This window comes from Cervus canadensis, chromosome 18 (genome assembly GCF_019320065.1).
Source record: "Cervus canadensis isolate Bull #8, Minnesota chromosome 18, ASM1932006v1, whole genome shotgun sequence".
Lineage (NCBI taxonomy): Eukaryota > Metazoa > Chordata > Mammalia > Artiodactyla > Cervidae > Cervus > Cervus canadensis.
The window spans coordinates 29,327,011-29,344,049 of NC_057403.1; the positions used below are offsets into that span (position 1 = coordinate 29,327,011).

At 47.2% G+C, this 17,039-nt stretch overlaps 1 protein-coding gene across 2 annotated transcripts in view; it reads left to right on the top strand.

The window, feature by feature from the left end:
- RHPN2 (rhophilin Rho GTPase binding protein 2) overlaps nt 1–17,039 on the top strand; it is a 67,268-nt gene that overhangs the window by 46,215 nt on the left and 4,014 nt on the right. The window contains exons 5-14 of one of the 2 annotated variants that reach the window (XM_043437685.1): nt 2,016–2,093; nt 2,467–2,591; nt 4,627–4,793; nt 7,389–7,576; nt 7,982–8,171; nt 9,890–10,009; nt 11,431–11,625; nt 14,544–14,620; nt 14,913–15,059; nt 15,733–15,888. In XM_043437685.1, the coding sequence (XP_043293620.1) occupies nt 2,016–2,093; nt 2,467–2,591; nt 4,627–4,793; nt 7,389–7,576; nt 7,982–8,171; nt 9,890–10,009; nt 11,431–11,625; nt 14,544–14,620; nt 14,913–15,059; nt 15,733–15,888 (1,443 nt within the window). The remainder of the gene's footprint in view (nt 1–2,015; nt 2,094–2,466; nt 2,592–4,626; nt 4,794–7,388; nt 7,577–7,981; nt 8,172–9,889; nt 10,010–11,430; nt 11,626–14,543; nt 14,621–14,912; nt 15,060–15,732; nt 15,889–17,039) is intronic. The other variant, XM_043437686.1, reaches the window with a different exon arrangement.

Genomic DNA, 17,039 nt, shown 5'->3' on the forward strand with positions numbered 1-17,039 from the left:
GGAAAACATTTGATACAGTGCCAATTCAAGAAAAACAAGAGGGAAGCCAAGTTGTATATTCGTTCACTACAATCCCATTTCTATAAGTGGAGGGTGTATGGGTGCATGTGTAAATATTCACTGAACATATAAAAAGCAGAAGGGACTTTAATGTAGAAAATGTGTAAAGAGAACACTCACAGTCACTTGGGAAAATGTAATCAACAATCGCTCCCTTCAGCTTTTTGCAGCCAGGGAGAGCCAGTACTTACGGAGGACGTTGTGCAAGAACTCATTCTCCACACATTATACTCCTGTTATTTTTTTCCTGTAATACTTAACCATCTTCTAATATATGTTATGTTGTACCTATTTTTTTTTTCATTTAAATTAAAAAAAAAATTTGGCCACACCACACAGCTTACAGCAGGCAGTGGGGGGCCAGGGGGCTTCCCAGGTGGCATTAATGGTAAAGAACCCGCCTGCCAATGCAGGAGATGTCAGAGATGAGGTTTCAGTCCCTAGGTGGGAAAGGTCCCCTGGAGGCGGAAATGGCAACCCACTCCAGCATTCTTGCCTGGGTAATGCCTTGGATGGAGGAGCCTGGCGGACTACAGTCCCTGGGGCCGCAAAGAGTCGGACACAGCTGTGTGCCTGAGTAGCCGCAGAAGCACAGCCTATGGGCTCAGTTTCCTGACCGTTGAACCTGGGCCGTGGCAGTGAATCCCAGCCTCTAGACCACCAGGGAGCTCTCTGTTATGCCTGCTACTTACTGTCTGTGCTCGCTTGTGCGATTATAAGGCCCATGGGGCAGGGTCTTTGTTTTGTTGTCTGAAGTAGCCCCAGCACTGTGTACACTGCCTGGCACGCTGCCAGTGCTTACCAATGTGTCTCATGACTGAGTGAATTCACAGAGCCAGTTGGGGGGTCTCACTGGGGTGCTTTCTTTGTGGAAGTGCCCTCACAGAGGTTCCCATCACAGACCCTGAGGTCTCATAACAGTCCCCAGACAGGAGTTGCTTTTGCCATGTGTGACGTCCCCACTGAAGATGAAGGTCTGAGCCCCCAAATATCTGTGATGTTTGCCAGCGTGATTGAACTTACAGTCACTTACACAAGTCACTTCACTATGCTGCCAAGACACTTTAATTTTTAAAAAATATTCATTTATTTATTTGGCTGCACCGGGTCTTAGTTGTGGCACTCGGGGAGGGTGGGTCTTTGATCTTCATTGTGTCTTGGCAGATCGTCAGCTGCGACGTGCAGGATCTTTAGTTGTGGCATTCGAATTCTTAGTTGCTGCATGTGGGACCTTTAGTTATAGCATGTGGTATCTAGTTCCCCAAGCAAGGATGGAACCCCAATCTCTGCATTGGCAGCTGGAAATCTTAGCCACTGGACCACAGGGAAGTCCCCTGCCAATATGTTTTTAAATAGAAAACAACTTTCCCTTTAACTTGGCTTCCCTGATAGCTTAGTTGGTAAAGAATCCACCTGCAGTGCAGGAAACCCTGGGTTCGATTCCTGGGTTGGGAAGATCCCCTGGAGAAGGGATAGGCTACCAACTCCAGTATTCTGGCCTGGAGAATGCCATGGACTATAGTCCATGGGGTTGCAAAGAGTCAAACACGACTCAAGCGACTTTCACTTTTTTCCCCTTTAACCGAAACAACAAAAGCAAAATAATTTTAAATATACATAAATAAAACTAAGAAAATAAATCCCACCACTACACTTTACCATAAATTTTTATGAATTCTACCTGTATTTTTATGGGCTTCCCAGGTGGCGCTGGTGGTAAAGAACCCACCAGCCAGTGCAGGAGATTAAAGAGACATGGGCTTAATCCCTGGGTCAGGAACATCCCCTGGAGAAGGGCATGGCAACCGACTCCAGTATTCTTGCCTGGAGAATCCCTTGGACAGAGGAGCCTGGTAGGACTGAATTGACTTAGCATGCACGCATACCTTAGACGTTACTATTTTACTTGTTTCTGGTTTTGAGTCACATCTTACAGTATCTCCTTTTTCTTGCAGGATTTTATTCTGGAACATTACAGTGAAGACAGCTACCTCTACGAAGATGAAATAGCAGATCTCATGGATTTGAGACAAGTATGTTTCCATGTGCAGTGGGATGGAGAGGAGACTGGCTATGATTAGAGGTTGTGCAGACTTCTGATGATCCCATTGTTGCACCTGAAGTCTGGGTAGAATCGCTGGTGGCTGGGGGTGAAAGGGAGGGGATGTCGGAAACATCCATTCATCTTCTTGCCACGAAAGAAGACCAAAGAGGAGACAGACATGCATGTCTGGGGCTGGGTTCCAGGACTCACGAGTTCCTCCCAGCCTTTCCCAGCTCTCCTAGAGTTCATGATGCCAGCAGCGGGGCCCAGGCTCCAGAGAAACCGTGTGTGAGCATCTTCCTGGCCCGTCCATCTGCTCTCTGCTCACCCAGTCACCCCTGCGGTGGTTCCTGTCCTTTCAGGCCTGTCGGACGCCCAGCCGAAATGGGGCGGGAGTAGAGCTGCTGATGAGTTACTTCATCCAGCTGGGGTTTGTCGAGAGCCGGTTCTTCCCGCCCACCCGACAGATGGGGATCCTGTTTACTTGGTAGGTGCCTGAGCTGGGGCTTTCTGTCTCCAGCCACACTGGGGAGCCTCAGCCCCACACGAGGCTCCTCTGCACTGCAGCCCCCTCCTTCTAGTTGCCCCATGAATTCAGGAGAGCCTGGAGATGTGTGGATAAACCGGGGTTTGTTTATGAAGGGGACCCACAGGGAGAAGGCTCCAACAGACAGTGGCTTCTTGCTTCCCAGAGCAAGTGAGCCGAGGAGAGGAGGCATTTGCGTGTGTGTGTGTGTGTGTGTGTGTTCATTTTATCATGAGGGAAACACCAGGGCTCTGAGGTAGAACTGACAAGAAGCAAGATTCTTGTCCCAGATGGGATGGGGGTGGGAATCAAGTTTTCTCCCAATGACCAGGGCAGCAAACAGAAGTAGATCAGATCTATTAAAAACTGAAGCAGAATCTTTGATTTTTTCCCTTTTTGATACTTTTGATGATTAGTGCTGTTGAAATATCTTGGAGATGCTATACCTCTCCTCTGAGTTGCTTAGCAGTACGTTGCTTAGTCACTTCAGTCTTGTCTGACTCTGTGACCCTATGGACTATAGTCCGCCAGTCTCCTCTGTCCATGAGATTTCCCAGGCAAGAATACTGGAGTGGGTAGCTATTCCTTTCTCCAGGGGATCTTCCTGACCAGGGCATTACAGGTGAATTCTTTACCATCTGAGCCGCCATAGAAGCCCAAGGAGTATGTGAAATGAAAGTAAATCCTAGTAGCTGAGAAGCATATTCAGAGTTAAATTTTACCACAGCAGATGGCTCTAGATGCTTGCTTTTGAAAGGAAGGGCAGATGACTTTTCCTAAAGGTGTGTTAGCTGCCTGCACATGAGTGAAAACTCCAAAAGTGACTTCTTGGTGCTGAATTAGGGAGAAGCTCCATATCTATACCCTGGTCAACGTATGAACTTTAAAACATATCCTGAGTCTTTAAAACATATCTTCCTGAGGCCTCAGGAAGAATTATGAGGGGTTAGTAATTGCTACATTTCATTTAGGAGAAGCCTTATTTTTTTTTAAAAAAATACATTTTATTTTGTAGAGCAGTTTCAGGTTCATAGTAAAATTGAAGGGAAGGTACAGAGAGTTCTCATATACCCACTGCCCCTGAACACCCAGCACCTCCTCCCCTGTCCACCACCAGAGTGTTACATTTGTTACAGTTGATGCACTGACACTGGCTGCCCATCACCCAGCACCCACTGTTTACAGTTCCTGTTGGTGGTGTACGTTCCATGGGTTTGGACAAAGGATCAATGACACGTGGGCTTCCAGGATGGCTCAGTGGTAAAGAATCCCCCTGCCAATGCAGGAGACGTGGGTTCGATCCCCAGGTTGGGAAGATCCCCTGGAGAAGGAACTGACAACCCACTCTAGTATTCTCGCCTGGGAAGTCCCGTGGACAGAGGAGCCTATCGGGCTACAGACCATGGGGTCGCAAAAGAGTCAGACATCACTTAGCGACTAAACAACAATGACATGTATCCACGTTATAGTATCATACAGAATAGTTTCATTACCCTGTAATCTTCTGCTCTCCACCTAGGCATCCCCACCCCTTTGCACTCCCCAACCCTGGCAACCACTGATTCTTTTTGTCTCTATTGTTTTGTCTTTTCCAGAAAGTCATATAGTTGGAATCATACAGTATGTAGCCTTTCCGGATTGGCTTCTTTCACTTAGTCACACGCACTTAAGGTTTCTTGTGTCTTTTCATGCCTTGATGGTTCATTTCTTTTTTTTTTTTTTTAAGTGTTGCATAGTTTTCCACTGTGTGGCTGTACCACGGTTTGTATGTCCATTCACCTACGGAAGGACATCCTGGTTGAGAAGCCTTGTTTCTGTTTGTGCTTGTGGGCGTCTTAACAGTATGAGCAGGCCCATTGTCTTGCTTGAGATAAAAGCCTCATTGCATGTGCATCTTTGAGTTTTATTCAAGAAATAAGTTTTGTCCATTTTTATCCCCAAATGGCACTCACTAGCCAAAGGATCCATAGTCTCAAAAGATGTTTCTTTTAAATAGGTATGACTCCCTCACCGGGGTTCCGGTCAGCCAACAGAACCTGCTGCTGGAGAAGGCCAGCATCCTGTTTAACATCGGAGCCCTCTATACACAGATCGGCACCCGGTGCAACCGGCAGACAGAAGCCGGGCTGGAGAGCACGGTGGATGCCTTTCAGAGAGCCGCAGGTACGTCTCCAAGGAGGCGCTGCCGCTGAAATAGAGCTCTGGCTCTGCCAGGTGGCCCTGGTACCCGAGCTGAAGGGGGTCTGTGGATCCTTGCCAGGCCCACGCTTGGCCCGAGGAGCCTGAAAGGGCCCGGCCAGCTTCCAGAGCTGGTGGCTCTTCCCATGAGGAAAATTGCTTCCTGGCGCAAACCCGGTCGTCTCCGTCTGGCTGTGGCTCATGTACACAGTGGTTAATGATTAATCTTTTCCGAATGAGTGGCCCCACAGATGGGAGTGGATGAACTGTGTCTTTGAACACAGTTTTGAAGAAGAGAATAAGTTTTCTCAAGCGGTGAGAATGGAGGCTTTTTCTTTTTTCTTTCATCCGGCAGCATGCCTCATCAGAGTGTTACCATCCATGCCTTTGTATGTGCATTCTGAGAAACTTGCTCACCCATAGTTGCTCTTCTTGGGTCCCTGCCAAGTGACACTTAGCACCAGCCTATAGAGGAGCGGGGGGTGGTTGGCAGCCCATGGGTGCAGTGGTTAGGCCTGCCTCATGGGCGCTTAAGGGTCCTGGCTGACTCCCCTCTAGCTGTGTCTTGCGGAGTTGGCACAGGGATTGTAGGCAGAAGCGGCCACAATGCTGACCACTGTGTGATGCCCCAAGCTGGCTCCATAATAAGTTTCTTTCTGTGCCGGTCCTTGTCACTCTCCTTTGGGGTGTTACCCCTGGCAGAAAATTTTTGGGGGTATCTCACTTTCCTCTGCAAGGCTGGGAAGAACTGGGGCTTCGCTGTTTGGGCTGGTCATGATGCTGTTTGGTTAAAGTGATAGATCCCTTGGGAGAAAACACCATGCTGAAATGTCATGTGGGAGTTGAATTCTTTCGCTGTAAATTCTTTTCTGGGCTCATCTTTCTTTCTGAAGAATCTGAAGCGGGTATGACTGTCTCTAAGATTCCAGAGATGTGGACAAAACGAAGCTTGAGAACAGAGTAAGCGTGGACCCCAGAGAGGTGCAAACAGTCTGCAGCTGTGGCCTTCCTCCTGCAGGGCAGCTATGCTTTGCAGCAAAACCAGAGGAACCAGTCAGATGGGATTTTGCCAGGAGGTTTTATTTCAGCTCTAAGTTGATTTGTCAGTTAATGCTGTGACACTTTTCTAACACATAAGAAAGTTAGCTGAGGGCTATACTAGCATGAAACTTTCCCCTAGAGTGACTGAGTTGATCTTTCCTGAGGTCCTGGAGAAAAGCCTTGAATTTCTGAATGACCCGGAGGTTAAGAGTTGAGCATGACCCTCTGCGAGCCCTTTAGTCATTCTGTCTTCCTTCACTTCCCTCAAATGCCTAGTCACATACGGAATTTCTCACAAGGGTCCAGGCGAGACAGGAATGGACAGGGAGCAGGCTGGTTTCCTTGCTTGACGCAGATGTAAATGTTTTGGAAGAGAACTGGAAAACAAAAGTTTTCTTACTGGTGAAACATACATAACAAAATTACCATTGTAATCATTTTTGGGAGTAGTTTGTTGGTATCAAGTATAGCCACACTGTTGTGCAGCTGTCTATCTCCAGAACTTTTTCTTATCGCCCCAAACAGAAACTCTGTCCCATTAAACAATATCCCCATTGCCTCCCCCGTCCAGCCCATGTGTGTCCGTGAATTTAACTCTTCCAGATACCTCATCTCAGTGTAATGGACCTACTTCACGTAGCGTGATGTCTTCATCCGTGTTGTACCATGTGTCGGAATTGACTTTTTTTTTTTTTTTAAGATTGATTAATTTATTTTTGGCTGTGCTGAGTCTTCATTGTTGTGTGAGCTTTTCTCTAGTTGTGGTGAGCGGGGGAGGGTGGGGGGGGGTACTCTGGTTGCCAAGCAACGCCTTTTCATTGCAGTGGCTTCTCTGATTGCAGAGCATGGGGTCTAGAGCATGTGAGCTCAGTAGTTGTGGTTCCTGGGCTCTAGAGCACAGTCTCAGTAGTTGTGGTGAGGGGGCTTAGTTGCTCAGCAGCATGTGGGACCTTCCCAGACCAGAGATCAAACCCACGTCTCCTACATTGGCAGGCAGATGCTTTACCACTGAGCCACCAGGGAAGCCCTTGCCTTTAAAAAATATATATATTTATTTTATTTATTTGGCTGCCCCAGGTCTTAGTTGCGGCACAAGGGATCTTTGATCTTAGTTACGGGATGTGGGATCTAGTTCCCCGACCAGGGATCAAACTGGGAGTATGAAGTCTTAGCCACTGGGCCACCAGGGAAGTCCCAAGGCTGAAAATATTCCATTGTATGTATATACCACACTTGATTTATCCCCGTATCTCCAATGTCGATGGACAGTTGAGTTGTTTGTACCTTTTGGTTACTAGGAATAATACCGCCATGAGCATTCTTTTATAAATATCAGTTTAATTCACTGCTTTCAATTCTGTGGGGTTATACCTAAGAGTGGAATTGCTGGCTCTTATGGTAATTGAGAATCAGAGTTTTCTAAAGATGCTTTGGGACACTAGTTTCATATTTTTGCTTCATCATTTTTTGTGTTCTTGAGCAGCATGGTGAAATAAATAGGATATCCCTAACTAATGCTCAAAACAATTCCGATTGCAGGGGTTTTAAACTACCTGAAGGAGACGTTTACGCACACTCCAAGTTACGACATGAGCCCCGCCATGCTCACTGTGCTGGTCAAAATGATGCTGGCACAAGCCCAGGAAAGCACGTTTGAGAAGGTCTGCCTCCCTGGGCTCCAGAACGAGTTCTTCCTCCTGGTGAAGGTGGCCCAGGAAGCGGCCAAGGTAAGCCTTGCTGTTTCCCCTGACTTTCGGAGCAAGCGGGGTGTGTTGGTGTGGGCCCACTGGAGGCAGCAGGGGCTTCCCACAGCAGCTTGCCCATGACCTGGGCAGCATGCCCGCCCTGGCTGGCCAGAGCGCTGGCTTGCGTTTTGTTGGCAAGTCAGTGTTTCAGATACGGATCACTGATTCCATCTGTAGCTGAGCCTAAAAACCAGCATAATGATGGTGGCCCAGTCTCCCTGTTAACTCTGACACTGACAACACCGGGAGCCCTTGGAATCACTCCCAGATTGTGGAGCGGCCTCTGGCAGGGGCCGCCCCAGAGAAGAAAGGGCTCTTCTTCTGCAGCCCGGATACGTGAGCGCCCCTGTGCCAGGCTCCCCACTCCCGGCATTCCTTCTGTTCTAGGTGGGAGAGGTCTACCAGCAGCTGCACACGGCCATGAACCAGGAGCCGGTGAAGGAGAACATCCCGTACTCCTGGGCCAGCTTGGCCTGTGTGAAGGCCCACCACTATGAAGCCCTGGCCCACTATTTCACAGCCACCCTGCTCATCGACCACCAGCGTGAGGCTGGGCAGCCTGGGGCTCCGGGCTTTGGTCAGGGTTGCAGGGTTGCAGGCTTGCTGCCTCTGGGTGATACTGAGCTGAGCAAGAGCTTTCTGCTTGCCTGAGAGATGCTCAGCAGCTTGGGGGCTGAGGGTGGCGGTTACACGTGGGCCCGGCAGCTGTCACACAGGGTGGGATTAGGGTTGATGTGGTACTGCTGTGGGAGGGGGAGGGGGGAGCATTTCTTCTGCCTGGGGTGGAGCTGACAGCTTCATGGAGATGATATTTCACCTGGAATCTAGGGCCAGGGCTAGATCAGGGAGATACTCACCTCAAACACAAGATCTAAGGGGATGCCCGTGAACTCAGTAATTGAGATAATGTTTTAACATGTAATTGTAGATGAATCAAAACTGAGGCAAAAATCCATGGTGATTAAAACTTTATAAATGAAGACACCATAAAACTTTAAATGAAGACACCGGTTGGGACTTCCCTGGCAGTCCGGTGGTTAAGACTCCGTGCTTCCACTTCAGGAAGCATGTGTTTGATCCCTGGTCAGGGAATTAAGATCCCACATGCTATGTGCCGTGGTCAAAAACAAATTAATAAAAGAAAATGATGATGCAGATAATAACAGTGGTATGCTGAGCCACATTGGAACATGAAACAAAGGAAATTTGATGTTCATCATGAGTATTTTTGCATTAATTTTGATACTTAGAAAATTATATTAAACTATCATATATATCTTGGTAGCTGGGTTTAGGGCACCTGCTTAAATTTTCAGCCTAGGGTGAATGCCTCACTCTCCTCCCCCTAGTCTTGGTTCTGATCTGAGGTTGTAGATGGGGAAGGGACTTTTGTTGCAATTCGTGCTCATCAAAGCAGCCCTCCAAGTAATGGAAAGGATATCCTCTGGGGCCAGACTGCCTGGGTTCATATCTCAGCTCTGTCGTTTACTAGCTAGGTGATCTTGGGCAAGTTACTTAGCTGCTCTGTGCCTCAGTTTTCTCATCTATAAAACAGGAATATGAAGAGATCCCAGTTTGTGAGAACAAACTGTTGTGAAAACCAAGTGCCTCTGTGCAGAGCTGAATAGTGCTTCATATGTGAAGGGCTCTCTGTGTTAGCTGCTCCTGCTGAGATGATTATAGTCTTTTGAGCAGGACAAGTCGGGTAAACCAATAGAAATACAGTGCTTCAGTCATTGAGGTAGGAACAGAAATGGGGCAGAGGTTGGAGTCCTTGGTATAGTCATGGAGGTTCCTCCGAGGCAGGCATTGCCATGTGAGTTAGACTTGGGACTCTGAGGGGGACTTTTCCAGTGGAACGAGGAGGGAGAGGACAGCTAGAGTGAGAACAGGATGTAACTGGGTCCTGGAACGGAGGCTGTTGAGGTAGCGGTGGGTGGTTTGGTGAGGTTAGGAATGGACATGTACCAGGGAGGGTGCAGGCAGGGAGGCCCTCAGAGGTTTAAGGCGGGGCTGTGCTTAGAGGTTCATGAAATGGGTGACTAGGAGGAGGTAGAGATCAGGGGCTCGGAGCCAAATCATAAGCCCCTAAAGTAAGACTGGCCCCCCTGCACAAAGACCTTGGGCTGGATTGCCTGGGTGTGGCCGGGAGTAGAAAGGAGACCTATTATCCCAAGTGCCTTGTTGAGCTGGGGATGTAGTTGGAAGCGGGATTTCTCAGTGGGTCTGCGGAACCGTGTATAAAGGCTGTGCCACGGCCATGAGAAAGGGTCTATCTTGCGGTTCCTGTTGCAGTGAAGCCTGGTGAAGATGAGGACCACCAGGAGAAGTGCCTGTCCCAGCTCTACAGCCACATGCCAGAGGGACTGACACCCTTAGCCACCCTGAAGAATGTTCATCAGCGCCGGCTACTGGGTGCGTGTTGGCTCTGCTGCTCCCTCCCCCTGTGTCCCGTCTGACCCATCCAGCCGCTCCCACTCACCGACAACCCCAGACGGGTTGCCAGGGCAGGGCCTGAGGAGGAGGTCTTCCGAGTCATTGTAGCCACTCTGGATTCAGAAACCAGGAGGCATAGTCCTCTAGCCTCAGCGGGCGTCCAGAGCTGTGTTCTCATGGGTTCTGTGTGCGCCCAGCCCTCCCACAGGGGAGCCAGAGCTTTGGCAGTCTTCCAGCTGCCTAGTAGTCAGGGGATGGCCCTTGGTCATCCTATTCTGGAAGCACACATTTCGTAGGCCACACTTAAGAACTGATAACAGACCTCAGAGCAAGTTTTCTGTGTCCAAATCTGAGTGCTTCCACCGCTCAAACTTGCCCCCCATCCCACACATGCACTTTTCCCATCTCAGTGATGGTGACTCCATCTTTCTAGGTTTGCAGGTCAGAAACCTAGGACTCACTCGTTACCTTCATCTTTCTTTCTCACCCACCTTCGATTAGCAATTCTTGTTGACTCTACTTAGAAGAACATTCCAAATCTGATCACTTCTCACCTACCACCCTGGTCCAAGCCATGCTTACATGGTGCCTGCTTAGTAGACATTGATGTGCTTAAACCTCACCCAAGCCTATGAGGTAGATGTGGTATGATCCCCAGTTTTCATTTGAGGAGAGAGAGGTCCAGAGAGGTCACACAGGTTGCCCAGCTTTTTGCCAGGAGCCCTCATGCTCTCATCCCACCCAGAGAAGGATAGGAGTCTTCACCTGCACTTCTGAGGTTGGACATGGTCAGGCCCCTGTTCCTCTCTGGCCTCATTCTCCATCCTTCTCTGCAGCCTTCAGTCTCCCCAGCGAAACTTCCAAGCCCCTTGTTGTCCTTAAACATTCAGGCATGCTCCTGTCCCAGGGCCTTTGCACTTGCTGCTCTTCTTCTAGTTCTTAAAAGTTAACCTCCTAAAAGGCCTTTTCTGATCACACATCACAGAAGGGCGACTCCTCATTCCCCATCTTCTCAAGTACTACATCTGCCTATTATTTTTGTTTCTGCTTTATTTTTCTCCAGAACTTTAATGCCACATGACGCACTATACATTTCTTTGCTTGTTAATTTTCTGCCTTCAATCACTATCTTGCAAACTCAGTGAAAAGGCAAAAGGCTAGCTTTTGCTTTATCTCTAATGCCTAGAACATTTGGTAAATGTTTGCTGAGTGATAGTTCTATAGACACAAGTGAGCACACTGCACACACATTTCAGAGGGACTGAAGCCTTCCAGGCAGATCCTTCAGGAAAGAGAATGTCCACCGTTCTGGGCAGATCCTGGGGCACTCAGGCTCTCCATGAAGTACTCACGTTGCACTTTATTACATGTGACCGGTGGTGTTGATTTTCTGTGGGCAGGGAAGTCCCATCTGTGCCGAGCCATCACCCACCACGAGGAGTCCATGAGGGAGGCCAGCCTGTGCAAGAAGCTCCGCAGCATCGAGGTGCTGCAGGAGGTGCTGTCTGCGGCACACCAGCGGTCCCAGCTTAAGTACACTCAGCTCCGGGAGGACGATGACCTCCTGAACTTGACCGATGCTCCCGACATCATCTGTGAGTGGCGTGGGGGCCAGTGCAGAGTGCGCTGCGTGAGGGGCAGGGCTGTTCAAGTGCTCGTCCCGCAGGGGTCGGGGGGCAAACCCTGGCTGTGTGCTGGGCGTTGGTACAGGGCCCTGTGCTCCTCTTGCCCTGGAGTCCTGACCCTCTCATTCTCAGATCTAGGGCCTCCTTTATGGTCTTTGTTGACGCTTTAGTGGCAGCTGACCCCCTCCTGCCCCTCACATCGCCACCTGTGATGTCAGGGCCCTGCCACCTTGGTTGTGCTCCGACTTTCCTTCCCACTCTTCACTGACTGCCTTGCCCAATCCCAGTCTCCCCTCTTGGCATTCTTGAGGGTCTCCTCTCCATGGTGTCCTTCCTGTAGGTTCCTTTCCTTGAAGTCTCATGACCTCCTCTGGGGTTGTAGCCATTACTGATAGTCAGGAGACTCTAGGAACTGCCTTTTACCTTGACATTTTCCCTATGACCCACACCCAGCCACATACCACCATGTTAATGGAAATCTGTACTTTGCTATCTGTCTGTTACCTCCGACTGCATGATTTGAAAGCCCCCTGCGTCCTTATTCCTCCTCCAAGGCTTGATCTTGGAAGGTGTTGTTTCACTGATCTGTGCGTCTGTTTTTGTACCCATGCTATACCGTTTTGATTACGTAACTTCATAGTATAATTGAAATCAGGGAGCGTGATTTCATGCTGGAGGTCTAGCTTTGTTCTTTTATCTCGATTGTTTTGGTTATTTGGGATCTTTTGTGGTTCTATACAAATTTTAGAATTATTTGTTCTAGTTCTATTAAAAATGCCATTGGATTTTTGATACTGATTGCATTGAATCAGTAGATTGCTTTGGACATTATAACAATCCACATATATATATTATATAAATATATTATATATATATATATATAACAAAGGGACATTTTAACAATATAACTTCTCTAGTCTACAGACATGGAATATCTTTCCATTTATTTGTGTTTTCTTCAGTTTCTTTTATCAGTGTCTTATAGTTTGCAGTATAGAGATCTTTCACTTCCATGGGTAAATTTATTCCTATGTATTCTATTATTTTTGATGTAATTGTAAATTAGATTGTTTTCTTAATTTCTCTGATAGTTTGTTATTTGTGAATAGATATACTGGATTTCTGTTTATTGATTTTGTATCCTGCAACTTTGCTGAGTTCATTCATTAGTTCAAGTATAGTCCATGGGGGTCGCATAGTCAGATATGACTTAGCTACTGAACAACAATTAGGGTTCTCTATTTGTGGTATTATGTCATCTGCGCATGGTGACAGTTTTACTCCCTTTCTGATTTGGATGCCTAATTTTTTTTTTGCCCTTGTCTAATTGCTACGGCTAGGACTTCCAGTACCATGTAAAATAAAAGTTGTAAGAGTGGGCATCCCTGTCTTGTTCCTCGTCTTAGAGGAGAACTTTTCAAGGCTTGTCATATGTGGTCTTTATTGTGCTGAGGCTCATTTATGTGTGGAATTCTTAGCCTGCACTGGGATCCTTTGATAGACACTGACTAGCCTCGTGGGAAGGGTTGGCTTGTTGTTGTTCAGTTGCTAAGTTGTGTCCGGCTCTTTGTGACCCCATGGACTCAGCATGCCAGGCTTCCCTGTTCTTCACTATCTCCCTGGGTTTGCTCATCAAACTCATGTCCATTGAGTCAGTGATGCCATCCAACCATCTTATCCTCTGTCACTCCCTTCTCCTCTTGCCCTCAATCTTTCCCAGCATCAGGGTCTTTTCCATGAGTCTTCACATCAGATGGCCAAAGTGTTGAAGCTTCAACTTCAGCATCAGTTCCAATGAATATTCAGGATTGATTTCCTTTAGGATTAACTGGTTTAATCCCCTTGCAGTCCGAGGGACTCTCAAGAGTCTTCTCTAGCATCACAGTTCAAAAGCATCAATTCTTCAGTGCTCATCCTTGGTCCAAATCTATGGCACTTAGACATCCAAATCTTATGGTCCAACTCTCACATGTGTACATGACTACTGAGAAAACCATAGCTTTGACTGTACAGACCTTTGTCGGCAAAGTGATGTCTCTGCTTTTTAATATGCTGTCTAGGTGTCATAGCTTTTCTTTCAAGGAGCAAGTGTCTTTTAATATCATGGCTGCAGTGCCATGAATTTGATGGTGGAGCTATTTAGCTATTTATGCACATGATTTGGCAAATCCACTTCTCACTGTGAAATCTTCACATTGCATGTTAATAATGAAAAGAGGAAGCACGTCTTGCCCAAAACTTAGTGTTGAAAGCATGGTATTTCCCTAACAGCCACACCTGAAATGTAAGTTACTTCTCAGTAGGATTTTATGAGTATCAGAGGATGTCCACTAGAACAGGGGTCCCTAGCCCCTGGGCCACAGACCAGTACCAGGCCATGGCCTGTTAGGAAACAGGCCTCCCAGCAGGAGGTGAGCAGGGGGCAAGCCTGCAAAGTCTTACCTGTATTTATAGCCACTCCCCATTGCTTGCATTGCTGCCTGAGCTCCATCTCCTGTCAGATCAGCTGCAACATTAAATTCTTGTAGGAGCATGAATCCTAACCGTAAGTCAAGGCAGAATATCCTGAGATTGCCATAAAATAAAAATAAAGTGCACAATAAATGTAACACACTTGAATCATCCTGAAACCATCTCTGCCCCCTGATCCATGGAAAAATTGTCTTCCACAAAATGGGTCCCGAGAGCCAAAAAGGCTGGGGATGCTGCACTAGAATGCAAATAAGCTCCCTTGAAGGCAGGGAATTTGTCTTATATCACTATCTGTCCCAGCCCCAGAGCGGGGTATAGCTCATAGTAGATACCCAAGTGGACTTAGGCCTGAGTTTTCAAAAATAACTTTCAATTACAGAATCATTTATGCTTTTACTTTTAACCTTCTTTTCCAGCTAAAACTGAGCGAGAAGTTGAAATTATACTCCCACAGTTCTCTAAAGTGACAGTAACGGACTTCTTCCAAAAGCTGGTATGTTGAACATTTATTTCATAATGACTTGAGGGGAAGGCTGTTTTATAAGTTGCAAGTATGTAGAGATGCTATATGACATAATTTTGTTTTAAATATTATCGATCTTTTAGAGAAAATGGCAATGAACGTTCTTGTATGACTTTGTAGCGCAGACTATTGCAGATGGTATCATGAGTCTCTTGAGCAGAGCCGAATGAAATCTGAAAGGATGACAAGGCATCATTTCCTTTAGCTTTCAAATGCCTGACTCAGCCTTCAGATCCTAACCTAATGATGCTCTATTCCCAAGGGTCCTTTATCTGTGTTTTCGGCTAACAAGAGATGGACGGCTCCTCGAAGTATTCACTTCACTGCAGAAGAAGGGGACTTGGGGTTCACCCTGAGAGGAAACTCCCCAGTTCAAGTCCACTTCCTGGATCCCTACTGCTCTGCTGCGGTAAGCATGGATCCTTTTAGATTGGAAGCAAAACTCACTGGCACCTTTGCAGACAGTCAATCTGGTAAAGTACAGAGTTAAGTGTTAAGTGGTAGTTGCTCAGTCGTGTCTGACTCTTTGTGATCTTATGGACTGTAGCCCGCCAGGCTCCCCTGTCATGGGATTCTCCAGGCAAGAATACTGGAGTGGGTAGCCATTCCCTTCACCAGGAGATCTTCCCAACCCAGGGATAGAACCTGGGTCTTCTGCTTTGCAGGCAGATTCTTTACCATCTGAGCTACCAGGGTAAAGAGTGCTGCCCACACAAATATATGGGGTGATTGGATTTAGGGTTCCTCTATGTAAAAGGCCTGGTTTTATGTGAAAGGCCTTTCATACCTTTCTTGCCCAAAGAGAAACAAATTAATTTTTGCCTTTTTTTCTTTTAAATTGGAGTATAATTGCTTTACAATGTTGTGTTAGTTCCCGCTGTACAACAAAATATATCAGCTATTTGTATTCATGTATCCAGCTGTCTTGGGCCCCCCTCCTACACCCTCCACACCCACCACAATTTTTGCCTTCTTGAAGTTAACTATTGCAGATGACTATTTTGTTAATGAACTTGGGAACTACTTCAGGGATTTCGCTGAACAGAACATTGACCTGTATTGAAATCATATTTTTTTTTTAGGCGGCAGGAACAAAGGAAGGGGATTATATTGTTTCCATTCAAGACGTGGATTGTAAGTGGCTGACGGTGAGTGAGGTTATGAAGATGCTGAAGAGCTTTGGCCAGAACGACATTGAGATGAAGGTCGTGAGCCTCCTGGATGCCACATCGTCCGTGGTGAGTGCTGGTGACCCTGGCAGTAAATAGTGATGTGGAGTGAAGTCAGGGTGAGTCCAGCCTCAGAGGTTTTTACCAGGACCCCTGCCTCCTGCCTGCATTTGTAACATGCCACAAATGACTGAGCTCCCAAGTTTGTCATTACTGAGAATGTGTTCAACTTGGGTCAGAGAAATCACTGCAAAGCTTTTTTAAAAAAATCTTATAGATAAAAGAACCAATTCATCTACCTTCCTGATTAAACTCTTTTCCATTGCAAAAGTGATACATACTTATGGTTAAAAAATATACATATAAAATAGTACAGAAGGTGTGTGGAAGATGCTCTTCTCAGGAGTGTTAGCACTTTTCCTGTGAGATTCTGGGACGTGTCTGAACCTGTGCACAGTTCTATCCTTTTGTGTCCCCAAGGAGGAGGAACTGTCGCAGTCACGCTCTTCTGTACTCGCTGCATTTAATTTTGTACCTTGGATACTTCTGTTTAGAGCAGTATGCATTTATTGATTGGGCATCAGTTGTATGCCAGGCCCTTCTCAGGTGTTGGAGCGCCAGCTGAAATAAGATAAGGTCCTACCCCACAAAGCTGGCAATAAATAAGTAAAGGAGTAGTTGTGATTTTGGTAAGTGCTGTGAAGGAAATAACATATGTAATGGGCTAGGATGACTGGGGCTGGGAAGGGCTCCTGGTTAGGGCTGCACTGAGGCTTGAGTGTCAGGAGGAACCAGCCATGTGAAGAGGTATAAGCAAAGCATATGGGGACTTCCCTAGTGGTCCAGTGGTTAAGACTCGGCACTACCAATGTAGTGGGTGCAAATTCAATCCCTGGTTGGGGAATTACGATCCCACATACCACGCAGCAAGCGTGCCCCGCCTCCCACCCCAAGAAAAAAGAGCATATAGACAGGGGCACCAACAGGTGCAGTTACCAGACCCCCTGGCAGGGAGCTTCACTTGCTAGAGGAACTAAAGGGCCTTTCAGCTGGAGCATCGTGACAAAGGGCCAGCATGGTGGGAAATGAGGTGGGAGACAGGCAGCGCTTCCTTGGCAGGGAAGTTTGAAACCTTTTGAGATGGGGAATGATGTGCTGTGGTGTTTATTGTAGAAGGCTGTCTTGCTGCCTGGAGGCTGGCCATGTGGCTGCAGAGCGAG